The sequence below is a fragment of the Anabrus simplex genome, chromosome 4 (genome assembly GCF_040414725.1).
Source record: "Anabrus simplex isolate iqAnaSimp1 chromosome 4, ASM4041472v1, whole genome shotgun sequence".
Classification (NCBI taxonomy): Eukaryota; Metazoa; Arthropoda; class Insecta; order Orthoptera; family Tettigoniidae; genus Anabrus; species Anabrus simplex.
The window spans coordinates 231,403,528-231,419,144 of NC_090268.1; the positions used below are offsets into that span (position 1 = coordinate 231,403,528).

The 15,617-nt window shown below is 38.3% G+C and overlaps 1 protein-coding gene across 3 annotated transcripts in view; it reads left to right on the plus strand.

The window, feature by feature from the left end:
• Positions 1 to 1,569: 1,569 nt before the first annotated feature.
• The window catches only part of LOC136871814 (transmembrane protein 268), a 187,345-nt gene continuing 173,297 nt past the window's right edge, over positions 1,570 to 15,617 (plus strand). For all 3 annotated transcript variants that reach the window (XM_067145423.2, XM_067145425.2, XM_067145424.2), the window contains exon 1: positions 1,570 to 2,330. In XM_067145423.2, coding sequence (XP_067001524.2) covers positions 1,814 to 2,330 — 517 coding nt within the window. In that variant the 5' untranslated portion in view covers positions 1,570 to 1,813. The remainder of the gene's footprint in view (positions 2,331 to 15,617) is intronic.

A 15,617-nucleotide genomic window follows, 5' to 3' on the forward strand; every position in this document is an offset into this window, starting at 1 on the left:
AATTGAGGTCTGTGAGTTCTCCTTAAAATGTAGAATTTGCTATCAAAATCGACATGACCCTAGTTTGATGTCAGAATCCATAAATTTTATTAAATCACCAATCTGTTCAAGATATTGTAATGTACCCATAAAGTACCGATGTAGTATTACGCGAATTTTTACAGTTCAATCTTAGCTTACTCTGTTGGCAGCTTGTTAGGAAAAAACAGAGCATTGCTAACTAAAAACAAACTAAACTGAAATTTTCCATTTATTAAACAAGGAATTGAAAATTGTTCAGCACTTTGACGTATATGTTTTGTTTTTATTTATTTTTCTATGGTGTTTATTAATTTAATACCTATACACTTCTACTTCAGAGTGAACTATCAATTTATAAAAATTGAAATCAGTAGACTGGCAAGTGATGTACGTAAAAAATGAGATTAATCTTACATAAGCACAAAAGCTTCAGGGGACCTAAAATTTTTTCTTGCATATAGGGTTAGGAGGGGGGTTTGTAATATACTACAAATATGATTAGGTAATACTTGAACGGTCGCTAATTAGTATCAAAACAAGAAGGGCCTGCCCTGTTGCAGAAGGCTTTGCACGCCACTGCCGATACCATATTATAAATGCTGTTTTGGAAATGTTAATGCGATTAAAATATTGCTATGCCAAGGATTTGCCGTTGAAAATTTTGGGTGTTTTTTTTAATTTCTTGTTTTCTTTTCCCTCGTTTTGTGCTATTGTCATCCTCACTGTAGCATGTGTCGCTATGATTTGAAAGGCGTGTGTGTGTTCGTGTGCGTGTGCGGGGGGGGGGGGGGGGGAGGTGAACACTTAGGACTCGTTAAGACCTGAGCGAATGGGAAAATGATGGGATCACGTGTATGCGAAGTTAAATATGATAATCAGTGGTTTAATGATTTCGAGCAATCCTTTTGCACTCTTGTGTCCCACCCTACACTTATGTATTTCCTTATTGATCTTCTGGTTCTTTCAGATTAATGATAGCAAGCTCCAAATGGCATGGTAGTGCCAGCTGGACACATTGTAAGGCTATTAAGGCGATTAGCAATCAGAGAACATTGTAAATTACTTCCCTAATCTGGAGGAAACAATGTTCTTCACATTAGACTAATGGGTCGTACATAATAAGAAACCGGTGTTCTAGAATATGAGGAGATTCCTTTACAGGGCAATATTTTATTGCAGTCATTCTATGACTGTTTTCCACTAATTATTATGCCGAAAATTTATTTCATATTTTTAGCTATATAGTATTAATTTATGAATTCTCATACGTTTATGATTCCTCAGTTTGAAATAACTGCACATCAAATTATGATACTCAGTCTCTACTCATTTATGAGCAATAAGAACATTCTTCCTTCCATCTGAGATATCGTACGTACATTAATGGCATAGCGTGAACTTCGCTCACCTGTTCAGGTGTGCGTAATATGACATACCTACTGTAGGAGCGCTTAGGTAGTAAACTCTTTCACCTTCGATTGCGCATAGAAATGCTAATTATTTAAAATTCGAAGATACGTTTTCTATGGTTTCCCACATCACAGGACACAGATGAAGACCCGTCAAGAAAGGGTGTGATCAGTGTTGTGTAGGTGAAAACAAGTTGCAAAGTGATGTGCAAGTTATTTTAATATGACAAACCGGGTTAGAATTAACTTACTATTTTCATGTTAACACCTCGTCCAGGATTGAGCTTTTACTAAATATGTTGACTGTTACTGGTAGTTAATGTATTCAAACTTGCGGTAGTGTAGTACTTTTCAAAATAGTGGAAGTAATTAGTGGAACGAAAATGAGTTCTAGTGCAGCCAACGAGGAGTTAAATAAAAGCGATGGTTCACAGAGCAGCGGTTGGGTTCGCTTCGAGGAGGAGGATGGAGGGAAAATTGAAGTTGTGGCGACCGAAACAGGTCGAAACAAAAATAACCCTGAAACATCATCTGTTTTAAGTGGAGAAGAATACAGTGGAGCAGTAATAAATACTGAATCACCCCAGGTGACTTTAGATCGTAGTTCTAGTAGAGGAGATAAACAATCGGATTTGACAAGTAGAGGTGTCAAACTTGGCCCCCAGCAATACAGTGGAGCTGTCATCAGTGCAGAAACTGTACATGTTAATTTGGATCGCAGCAGTTTGAATCGTTCTATGTCCGAAGATCCCCAACATGATCTGCGTTCTCCAAGTGCTAAACCTCAAGATTCCAGAGTTACAATGCGTACTGTGGATTTAAGGGAAGTTAGCAATGGGAGACCAACGACTAGTAACAGGGTTACTACAGTTGATAATGCTCACATTCGCCAAGGATTTGGTTAGTATATGCAGATTCCAGTTTTTTCTGTATTCATCATGTTGTAACTTAACTTTTGCTTTAATATCATATAAATCTTTTTGCGTGTTGTGGTGAATCCATTGAGAATCATAACTTATTTGAACATTGTAAATTCTTGAATTTTATTATCCATTTCTCTGTGATGGTAACCATATGGGGTACAGTCAATCATTTCACTTTATTCAAATGTTTTATTGGGCCTAATTATCAATTTTTTTAACATTCTAAATTATAGAGAGGTTGCTGCACAAGGTCCAAATTGTCCAATAAGGGAACAGGGAACTGGAAATCAAGTAGGAATGACATTAAAATGTTAGTGCTCAACTGTAGAAGTTTTGTAAAGAAAGGAATAGAATTAAGTAATTTAATATATACTCACCAGATATTGTAATAGGAGTCAAATCATGGCTGAGAAATGTTATAATGGATGCAGAAATTTTCTCACTGAACTGGAGTGTGTATCGTAGAGATGGAATGGTAGGAGGGGGAGTATTCATTCTGGTGAAAGAAGAATTTGTAAGCTACAAAAAAGTTAAAGATGACAAACATGAAATTCTAGGTGTAAGGCTCATCTCTAAAGATAATAGGCAACTTGATATCTTTGGAGTGTACAGGCCGGGAAAGGGTAGCGCAGACCCTTCTTAAGAATTATTTGATAAGATAATCAGCTATGTGGGAAATAAGGAAAGGAACGTGATTGTAGTGGGTGATATCAGTTTACCAAATGTCAATTGGGAAGGTAATGCAAACGCCAGGAAGCATGACCAACAAATGGCAAATAAGTTAGGCCTAATAGGGGAAGGGCATCTATTCAGAAAGTGATGGAACCAACTAGAGGGAAAAATATTCTGGATGTGGTGCTGGTAAAACCAGATGAGCTCTATAGAGAAACCGAAGTAATAGATGGTATCAGTGATCACGAAGCTAGTTTTTGTGGTAGTTAAAAATAAAATGAAAGAAAGGAAGATACTAAAATTTGGACTATTAGGCAGTACCATATGGCTGGTAAAACAGACATAGGGAGTTTAAAAAAAGTAACTATAATCAGTGGAAAACAATAAATAAAAATGTAAACAGACTCTGGGATGGGTTTAAAGCAATTGTTGAGGAATGTGAAAATAGGTTTGTACCTTTAAAGGTGGTGAGGAATGGTAAAGATCCAATATATTATAACAGAGAAGTAAAGAGACTAAGAAGGTGGTGTAGCTTGGAAAGAAATAGTTAGAGATGGCTGTGGAAGTAAGGAGAAATTGAAGGAACTTACTAGGAAATTGTATCTAGCAAGAAGTCAGTTAAGGATAACATGATGGCAAGCATAATTGGCGTCATACGAATTTTAGTGAAAAATGGAAGAGTCTGTATAGGTACTTTAAGGCAGAAACAGGTTCCAAGAAGGATATTCCAGGAATCATTCATGAACAAGGGGAGTGTGAATGCGAGGATCTTCAAAAGGCAGACGTATTCAGTCAGCAGTATGTAAAGTTTGTTGGTTACAAGGATAATGTTGAGATAGAGGTGACTAATGCTAAAGAAGTGTTAACATTTACCTATGACAACAGTGATATTTACAGTAAGCTACAGAAGTTGAAAACTAGAAAAGCAGCTGGAATTGATAAGGTTTTGTGGGATATAGCCTACTAAAGACAATGGGATGGGATATAGTACCGGTACCATATCTGAAGTACGTATATGATTGTTTGCATGAAGGACCTAGGCCTATACCAAATGAATGGAGAGTTGCTATAGTAGCCCCTTTGTATAAAGGAAAGGGTGATACACATAAAGCTGAAAATTGCAGGCCAGTCAGTTTGACATGCATCAGAAAGAATGGTTTCCCAAAACTTACATGCAATGCATGTCAAACTGACTTGCCTGTAATGCGTGAGACTGACGCCAAGCGTGGAAGTAGCGTATACTGAGAGAGGAGAGAGCATTGTTGCCAAGCCGCACCGGTAGTGATGCCCGATTTACGCGCATTTGGAAAGATAAATTTCCCAAAATTTTAAATAAGATCCTTACCCAGTTTTGGAAGCGATGTTTCCAAAAAACAGTGCGGGTGGTATTAGAGATTATACGGTATAACCTTTCTGATAAAAGCCAATATATATTTTACCCGCTCTGAAAGGGACTTACCGGTATTTCAATTTGTGTAGTAAAAAATAGGAACATAGTTATTTAGCAGATCATTCTAGACAGGTGATTTAGCACTTTTAAATACCATAGTCATGAAGAAATAAGATGCATGCAATTACTGGAATTTTTCAGTATTGATCCCAAGTATTGTAATGCATGTACTTTTCATTTTGGTTCTTTTATTATGAGTCTTACATCATTTGCAGCAGAATCACAGTTCAAATTAATCAGCGGAAAAAAATGTGAAGACATTTTTACTTTTTCAGCCCGCCTCGTGGCCATGATTATTGAGGCATCAAGTCTATATGGTCTGACACAGATGTTAGTCGGTTCGAAAGAAGCAAGCGTGTAGTTTTACCCGACTGTTGACTTCAAGATTATAGCCACAGAATCTTCAGTTTTATGTGGGATATGAACCAAAGGGAGGTGACTTCCCCTTTCAAAAACGCCAAATGGACTGGCTGGGATTTGAATCACGGCTGCCTTGGTGAAAAGCCAGTAACTGTGCCACTTCGAAGCCTGTTAATTCTATTCAAGCCTGAGGTGATGAAATCGTGGAGTTCCTCGACGATGTTACTGGAAACGTAATTCCTACGAAATACTAAATCATATCAAAACTCTGCAGAATATCAATGTATAAGTTAAGATAATAATTTAAATTATAATATAATAATAATAATAATAATAATAATAATAATAATAATAATAATAATAATAATAATAATAATAATAATACTAATAATAATAATAATAATAATAATAATAATAATTTAAAAGCATCAATTCAGTAAGAGTTATAAGCTTATTTAAATACTGCATAGTTATTAGGCTATATTATTAATTATATAGAATTTCAAGGTCATGAAAAATTATTGTTTCTGCAGCTGTTCACTAAAAAGCAAAAATAAAGTAGGCCTAAAGGAAATGGAACAAGAGAAAATAATATCTCTAACATTTTATTTATGAAACAATACAAAGGCAGATAGCGGTAGTGACAGAGGAAGAAGTTGTAGTAGTGATTGTAAAGGAGAGGGCATATAAGTCTCTGGTAAGACCCCAACTAGAGTATGGTCCCAGTGTATGGGACCCACCAGGATTACTTGATTCAAGAACTGGAAATATCCAAACAAAATCAGCTCAATTTGTTCTGGGTGATTTCCGACAAAAGAGTAGCATTACAAAAATGTTGCCAAGTTTGGGCTGGGAAGACTTGGGAGAAAGGAGACGAGCTGCTCGACTAAGTGGTATGTAATACCAATATAAATGGTCCGTTGTTGGACATTATAAATTTTCCAGCTAACTCATTCCTGGTTGCCAGCATTCCCCCCTCTGTGTAAGTCGGGCTCATCAGTTTGTAATTAGCACACCCACCAAGACGCATGGCTAGTGCATACCGTGGAGGCCACTGCGTAGGCTACTTGGAGCTACTGGCAGTGCCAATGCACTATGAGAGATCTTGTCTCAAGTGGTACCGGTATGTTCCAAGCTGTCCGTGGAGAGATAGCGTGGAATGATATCAGTAGACGAACAAGTTTGAGTGGTGTGTTTAAAAGTAGAAAAGATCACAATATGAAGATAAAGTTGGAATTCAAGGAGACAAATTGGGGGAAATATTCGTTTATAGGAAGGGGAGTTAAGGATTGGAATAACTTACCAAGGGAGATGTTCAATAAATATCCAATTTCTTTGCAATCATTTAAGGAAAGGCTAGGAAAACAACAGATAGTGATCTGCCACCTGGGTGACTGCCCTAAATGCAGATCAGTAGTGATTGATTGATGTAAGTATAAATTATAGGCTACATCAAATGATCATCAAAATATTGCTCTTTTTTCTCTCTGGAGTTAAGTAGTTGTGTTTTCTTTCTTAGGCATATACACAGTATTATAAACAGTTTGGTCCTACTAGTCTCAATTTTTTCATTTGACTGGTTAATATTCTGGGGTAGTACGTATATTTTTGAACTTCATGAGCCTTAAATAACCAAACAACAAAAGACATGGTCGCCATTACCGAAGTATCCTATAAGAATGATAGGATCATTAAATTATCTATGCAGCTGGAGTCCACAAATTACACGGTAGTGTGGGTATATGCACCACAGGTTTGATGTAGTGCTCAAGAGAAGGAACAATTCTGTTAAGATCTAGAAGATATAATTGATGAAGAAAATGTCATCATTGGGGACTTAAAAGAACAAGTTGGGACAGACAAACTTGGTTATGAGGTAATCATTGGACCACATGCATTTGGGAACAGAAATGCAGAAAGCAAACAAATGCTTGATTTGTGCAGAAGAAGTGGGTTGATCATCAAAAATACCTTCTTCCAAAAACAAGACAGCCACAAGATAACAAGATATAGCTGGCATGGAAAACATAAGTCTCTCATCGACTATATCATCACTAACAAAGGAGGAGGGAAATATGTAACTGATGTCAAAGTTATCCCTAGTGAGAGTATGGACATTGATAATTGATTGCAGACCTAAATCATGCGGTTAACACAACCCCAAAGAAAAGAAAAAGAAAACGTAAAGTGAAGACTTGGAAATTAGAAGAAGCCAAGCTGAAGGAATATAAAATAAAGATACAGAGACACTTACCAAAAGGGGAAATGAATACAGTAGAAGTAGAATGGTAAATTTATAAAGATACTTTGGTGGGTGAAGTAACAGTATGTGGAGTAACAGAATCGACCATGAAAGAAAAAGAGACACCTTGGTGGAATGACAGAGTCAGATTGCCTATAAAAGAGAGAAATTGGGCAAAAAAGATGCTTGACAAAGAAAAGCAAAGAGATGCACAAGATCTGGGTGGCCAAGAAATGACTGAACTACAGGAACTCTACAGGGCAAAAAGACTTACAGCTAAGAGGATAGTATGAGAGGGAAAGAGAAAAAATGGAATGAGTTTGTGGAAAAGTTGGAAGAGGACAGCAGAGGAAACAAGAAACTTCTTTACAGAATAATTAAAAACAAGGAAAGTAACCTAGAAGGCATCAAGGTAATAGAGCAGGACAGTGGATCAGTAGTACGAGAGGAAGATGAATCAGGAGAGAATTCAAGACCTTCTTTGACAAGCTCCTGAATGGAGAGGCATCAAATGTAATTCAAAACAGAGAAGAATCTGGACAAAGTGAGGAGACCAATAAAAATATGGACCCACCAATCACATGGCTGGAGACAGAGAAGAGCCTAAAATTTTGAAGAAAGGATAAGCTGCAGGAATAGATGAGTGAAGTGTGGACATGTTGAGAGCAGGAGGAACCCCAGGAATCCAGTGGCTATATAGACTCCTAAATGTAGTATGGCAGCAAAATACCATCCCAGAAGACTGGAAGAAAGGTATAATTGTACCTATATGCAAGAAAGGCAGCAGACTGAAATGTACCAACTACCATGGCATCACTACTCTCTCATGGACTAGAAATTCTGGAAAAAATTATAGAGGATAGACTATGAGAAATTGTAGAACCACTTTTAGAAGAGGAGCAATATGGCTTTAGGCCTGGAAGATCAACAACAGATCTTATATTTGCTGTCAGGATGCTAATGGAAAAACATTGGGAAAAAGAGAAGCCTTTATATCTACTGTTCCTTGACATCGAAAAGGCCTATAACAGCATACTGAGGGAACTTATTTGCGAGTGCCTGAGAAAACTCAATGTTCGAGACAGTCTAATTTCAAAAGTTAAGAGGCGGCTGGAGCTGGAACGGCCGGCCACCAGCTCAGTAGTTGTAACGAGGGTCAAAACTTTGTAAGAGTTTTTATAAGGAAACGGAACAAGGTAAAATTATTTTGTTTTTATAGTGCACGGTAGTCTGTGATACACTTTTCATTAGTGTCAAAGCATTTAAAAAAGAAATGCAAATATAGTTATAAAATGGTAGTTAAAATAACGAATCTCCATATAAAATTGAGCTCTGAACCACGGTTTTCCTAAACTTGTTTTAAGTCAAGATGGTGTTCAAATTAGAAGCAAACTATACCGTAGGGATGTTTATATTTTTCTCTAATGGGCTACTTTAACAGTCTTTAAAATTAGGGATTCTTTATATGTTTAATCGTGATTTTAATAAACCTCTGTTTATTGACTTATGAGAGTGGGCCAAATTCTAGTGCTAGAAGTTCAGCCAGTTTCCGTCAGATGTCGCAGCGTCACAAAGTCTTGTCCTTGAAGAGGGTTGATGACAGATTAGCTCTTACCCATGCAGGGATGTGGTGAGTGAGATCTTCAGCTGCTATCAGTCACTTCCTCTCCCTTGCTTCATAACAAACGGCAGTGGACACGCTAACAATACTTTGTTGTGGTATGACCTTTCAATAGCATGTTATGTTTTGTCGTGTTTTATTATACTACTATGATTAGTGGATTTTTAAAATCCACTGTCGGCAGCCCTGAACATTGTTTTCCATGGTTTCCCATTTTCATACCAGGTAAATGCTGGGGCTGTACCTTAATTAAGGCCGCGGCCGCTTCCTTCCAACTCCTAGGCCTTTCCTATCCCATCGTCGCCATCAGCCCTATCTGTGTCGGTGCGACGTAAAACCACAAAAAAAATTAACATTCATCGACATTATTCTTTAAAACACGCCGAAGAATATAACAAATATGTTGATGAACGCCATGAAATTGCAAATGAACTTAAAACAGGTGCCTTATCTGAGGTAGGTGTTATCCGACTTTATTGAATTTTCTTTGTTATATTAGTGACGCAATGATGCTTACTATTCAAACTAAGACAATTAACTTATTCTTATTGGTAATTGTAGGTCGGAGGTGAATCGTCAGTTCGAATAAGTTACAACATATCTCACTAAAAGAATGGCTAAATGACGTAACATTACAGAAAGAGATGCAGTAATAGTTGAGAATCTGCATACTGAATAGTAGTTGCTACTAGAATCAGCAAAGTAAGACAGCTATTATAGGATAAATAAGTACCACTCAAAACCAAGATGACACTGTATAAAGCATACTACACCCCTATCCTCACATACAGCCTGGAAACCGCTACATTAATAAGAAAGGACAACTCGAAACTCCAAGTAGCAGAAATTAATTTCCTACGCACAATGATCCAGAAGACCAGGAGGGATAAAATCAGGAATGGAAAAGTCAGAGAAGACATAGGACTAGAAGACTCCTTACTCCAGAAGATCCAAAAGGCAAGATTGAGGTCTGCAAGAAAGGAGTATGAAAGAGAAATAGGCCTAAGGGGAAAGAGACCAGTGGGCAGACCTAGAGAAAAATGGACAGAATTAGTGAAGAAGGATGTAGAGAAGAGAAGTCAGGATTGGGAGTGGATTGTGAAGAAGAATGGTTCATGGACCGAATAAAATGCAAGGGGCTCGTATACCACACCTGGTAAGCTGGAGTTGGTCAATAATGATGATGATGAGCCTTAATTTGGAGTTTGTGTGTATAATTTTTGACGAATAAGTATTATTATATTATTATATTATTATTATTATTATTATTATTATTATTATTATTATTATTATTATAATAATATTAGAAGTGCACACAAATGTACATTAATAACTTAGGTCATCTTAAACTTAACTTGCGTCACGTCAAGTATTGTAGTCTGTCGTGTGGTAGTGTAACAATGTTGGTTGTTCATTTTGCACACTTAGTCTTTGTTTGGTTCATGGAAACACTTGACTGCACAAAAATTGTGGTGAAATTTGTGTACTGGATATGTAGCTTGTCTCAGTGTGTCAGAGTTCGTAGTTTGTAGTTAATCTCTCCTATCTGATTTGTGATCTAGGTCATTGGAATAGGCTAAATCTTGAGTCGTGTACAGGCGGTTTGGATTAGCGTAGAATTGCATGCGTATACTTGATTCCGCATGACGCCACAAACTCATTGGCATTTTCCCCTGTGGGTGGGAGTGATAGAATAATACCCACAGTGACCCTGCCTGTCGTAAGAGGCAACTAAAAGGGGCCCCAGGGCCCTTAACTTGGGAGCGTGGGTTGGCGACCATAGTGCCCTTAGCTGAGTCCTGGCATTGCTTCCATGTATTATACTTGTGCCAGGCTCCTCACTTTCACCTATATTATCTGACCTCCCTTGATCAACTCTTGTTTGTTTCAGACACGGACGGTATTACATCACGAGGCCTAGGGAGTCTTTCATTTCCACGCCCTCTGTGGCCCTAATCTTTCCTTGGATGATATCTTCATATTTTAGTGTTGGATCCCTTCAATTTTTTTCACTGTAATTAATGTTAATAGAGGATGGTTGCCCTGTTGTACTTCTTTGTAAAACAAAAATCACCACCACCATTCTCCACAGAAATCGAGTGGTAAGCCCCTGCTTTACATGATTATGAATGAGAAGCTCAAACTCTCTTATGTCTTGCTCGTGATAACACTAAAATAGTTCCGTTTTGCAGTTAATGTTTACCTGTCTGATACTATTGTTAATGCTTTGAAGGAAATACGTTGAAATTTTAATTATATTAATTTTCATATACTATTTCCCGTCCGGCTACTCATTTCTATCACCCGGCTGACGAAAATTTCTGCGGAGAACACTGATAATAAAAATAATAATGCATGCATGTTCAACCTTTGTCCAGTTTCTCTATGGGTTTGGATATGAAGTGAGATGAATCTTCACAGCGAGTTTTTATGATCGGATGACCTTCCTGACGTCAACATCATCTGAGGGGTTAATGAGATGAAATAAATGATGTGTGACATATGATAGTAGAAAGGGAGAGGATGAAACTCGGTGCTAGCCATAGCCTACTCCTGTTGTTTAGCACTGAGGGGTCTGCTCAAAGCTTTGCGTCCCCATCTGACGGACAAATCACTATCAACAGTGTCGTATGCAATCTAGTGATTAGAAAATGTATACCACCACCTCTCTTACCCTGCCGGCCAATATTCTGATGGTGAATTTCTTCTTTCAACCGGCGGGACTCGAACTGGCTAACTATGGTATCACACCATACATACTTGATGCCTTAAAGATCATAGCCACCAGGCGGGTTGACAGCTCTCCTGAGTGTGGTTTTACCCCGAGATTTTCTGTATTCACTCCAGACAAATCCGGGATAGTACCTTATTTCAAGTGCCCCGGCTCCTACCCTATGACAACCAGCTATCATTGTGGGGAACCTTTCTTCAATAGGGTAGATTATGATTAAGTGGCTGCATCTGAACATATTTGTCCCACCCCTGTTGTGATAACAATAAAAAATAATTTAAAGCTATTTCTTTCAGATGAAAACAAAAAATATGTTAATTTCATCCTCCAAAAGTTTTTTTCAATCAGTGAGAGAGTCTCTTTTTCTCCAATTTAAGAAAATGTTGGTTAGCCCGTTTTTTCATGCATCCATTCATTAGAATTTGTGAAACGTTAAAATGCTTATGCTAAAACAAACCTATCTTGTAATAAAATAAAACTGGTACATGTTGGCAGTTAACAAACACTAGCTTAATCATCATCATCATCGATCTTCCGCTCTAGCAAGCCGGGTGCGGGTGTTTACGAGCCTCTTCCAGTTCATCCTGTCCCTCCACAGCTGATGTTCTACCTTTTGCTGCCAATTTACATCGCGTTTGGCAAGGTCTTTGAAAATTGCTTTTTCGGACTATTACGAGGCCTCCTTCTAGGCCTCTTACCAACAACATTCCTTTCCTAATTGGAGCCACCATTCTCATATGTCCCTACCTTCGTAATCTGCTTAATTCTGAGATTTCCAACAGGCTCCCGTCCAATCCAAGTTGTTGCCGAATACTTTCATTCCTTATTTTGTCTCTCCTCGTCTTTTGGAGACATGACCGAAGGAACTTCATTTCAGTGACCTGTAGGCGACTTTGTGCAGATCTAGTCAATGTTGCTGCTTCCAGTCCGTATGTTAGAATTGGTATAAGATATGTTTTGTACAGCATGAGCTTGCAAGCTTGGGGAAATGAGTCATCCCAAAGTAATTGACGAACGGAGTGGTAGAATTTTCATGCAGCTTGTATTCTATTGCCTATTTCTTGGTTTATGGTATTGTCAGAAGAAACAAAGCTCCCTTAGTATTTGAAGTTATTGATAATGTCTACTTCTTTATTTTGAACTCGCTTCAGGATTTTGACTCATCACTAAACTGACGATTTTAGTTCGGCTAATGATCATTCCCATTCTTTCAAATTCTTCTTGCCAAAGTTCTAGTTTAGCTTGAACTTGCTGCTTCTGTCTCAGCCCATGGGATAACATCATCAGCAAATACATATGCATTTGTTGCCTGATCCTTGATTTTCACTGCTTTTATAACCTCATCCATTATAGTAGTTGTTCCGGGGTTACCCGTGGAATGTAGAGGTGAAAGAAGGTGCGGGCTGGAATGGGTCTAACTACAGGGCTGAGATATTGATTAAAATTGCATTAAAGGTTATATTTTCAAAAATAGCAAAACAATTTTCACATAAGTTCAGATTTTAACAAGTAACAAGAAGTCAAATCAGGTACAATACCAGGAAAGCCAAGATTTAGAGATATTTTAACAATCTGGGCCACAAGCCCTAATATTTACAATTTCTGAGCACTCAGCTCACAACCACATATTACCAAAGGGCAGAAATCCCCTCATTACGTGGAGCACTTGCTCCCACCTAGCACTGTCAGGCCTCCTAGAGGCACATATCCAAATACAAGAAAGAGCTGACCCGCTCTCAATATTTCAAGCCTATCAAAGGCCACAATGGACTTTACTCTTAACTGCCCTCAAGGCACACTTACAAAGAAACAGGGGTACCTTGTACCCAACCTAATGGGCCTTAGTAGAAAAATAATAGGTTAAGTTAATGGCCCGCAACACCAAGTAGAATGGAGGCAAGTAGGCTACTTGCACTCCTACATGAAATCTTTTAAAACCTAAGAGGCACTAGGCCGATGAACCAGGGGCTATTCCCAAACTATGGAGGTGACTCGTATAAGAAAATTTAATACATTAAGGAAGAAAAGGTTACCAAAACGTAGTCACCTCAAGGCAAAATGAAGGGGAGCTCGAGAGGGTAAAGCACTTTCTATCCCCGATTTACAGTTAAAGATATATGAAGTCTAACAAAAGTGACGGCAATTTACATGTTTGAAGATAAGTTACATATTAAAGGTTTCGGACCTTCCCCGCAGGTTAAATTGTTGAGCTAGCAAGAAATAAAGATGGTTAAGTGGCCATTACCTTGTGGAAGAGCTGCGGCCGGATGAAAGAGGCGCTTCCCGCCTCCTGCTACACTTCCATACACTAGGCTAGATGTTGTTCGAGAGTGGCCGAGGGACAGGAAAATCAACAGTTTTTATACTCTCGGGGAAGATTCGAGACCTTTCATGAATAATTAGGACACGCCCACAGGTGTTTATTGGGTAGCTAACAGTTACACATCCAAACCGAAGAAGAAAGACACGATCGGTCAAAAATTAATTACAGAAATTCTGGATTGGCTAAGTTCAAAACTGGCGGAAAGAAAAGATTTATATTACCAACCCACAAATGAAAGAATGAAATTTAGTAAAGAACAAACTTATGAATACAAAATTTCTTCAAATAAAGTTCTTCCACTCTGCACCAGGGTGCATGGTCATAGTTTTTTGTAGAGACATCTATCAGAGAATGTCCACACTTCTTGATCAATAGAAGACAAAACAAGTTGAACTCCACACAGTACTGACAATTTCGTAATCACAAAATTTACGGTAGTGACATCTTCTGAGCAAACTTATGAGTTGATACAGTTGTTAAAGTTCAGAGTTTCTCCTGTAGAGTAGTACTTTAAGGCGGAATATTCAAATGTGCGGCGTAGAGTTGTACCAACCGGTACAGTAATGAAGAGGAGTGGTGATACACAACTTCCTTGTTGACTCCGATCTTGGTTTCAAACCAGTTTGACCTGCCTCCTTCAATTTGCACACAGCTCTTTGTCTCTCGATATAGTTGTTTTACTTGAGCTATAATCTCATCTGGCACTTCTTTATGTCTCAGACATTCCCGTATGTGCTTACGTGGTTCGTGATCATATGCCTTCTCAGTATCCAAGAATACCACTATAACCATTCTATTCTTATCCCAATGGGCGAGTTGGCAGTGTGGTTAGGAACGCACAGCTGTGAGCTTGCATCCGGGAGATAGTGGGTTTGAACCCCACTGTCAGCAGCCCTGAAGATAGTTCTCCGTAGTTTCCCATTTTCACACCAGGCAAATGCTGGGGTTGTACCTTAATTAAGGCCATGGCCGCTTCCTTCCCACTTCTAGGCCTTTCCTATCCCATCGTTGCCATAAGACTTACCTGTGTCAGTGCGACGTAAAGCCGATAGGAAAAAAAATGAATTTCATGTTTCCGTATTGACAGCCAAACTAATACTCTTTAAATCACTATAACAATAATTTATTATTAAACAGTATCCTTCTTATTCAGTCCATTATGGTATAATGTGATATTAATAAACTTAAATTTCACATTTGTCACATCTATACAGGTTTTGATCCCAGTTGGATCATCTTGAGTAGATTGCTAAAAAGGGACATACCGGTGTACGTATCATAGTTAAAAACAAGTAAAATTGAAGCAAAAATGACATTATGAATGTTCAAATTTCATTTTTAAGAAAAGGTTCATGCTCTTAAAAAGTCGTCTTACAATCTTCAATGTGCAGTGTTATCCATTTGTCATAATATTCTGTTGATGTTTTATTTCACTAGTGTCCAAAAGTTAAGCATAATCACTAAACGAGGCCATACCGCCTGATAGGAATGTCAGACGGATTGCTGAACAAACTGAAGCTGACTTGCACACCATATGTCACACAACTTGTCCAAAAAAACAGTGTCAGAAAGATTGTAATAGCTAAGGTACACCTTTGACAACAACTAATAAAACTTGGCATTGTCTTCCACAACAAAATATGCTGTTAATAGGGTGTATGGTTACCCCTAACGGCCACACTTGCTTCACAGTGACGTGGCATGCTCTCTATCAGATGGTCCAAGAAGTCTTGTGGTAGTCGATCCTATTCCTCCGAAAGGGCAATGCGAAGGTCTTGGAGGGTCCTTGGTAGAGGCTGGCGGGATGCAATTCGCATCCACAATGCATCCCAGGCATGTTCTATAGGATTCAGATCTGCAGACCT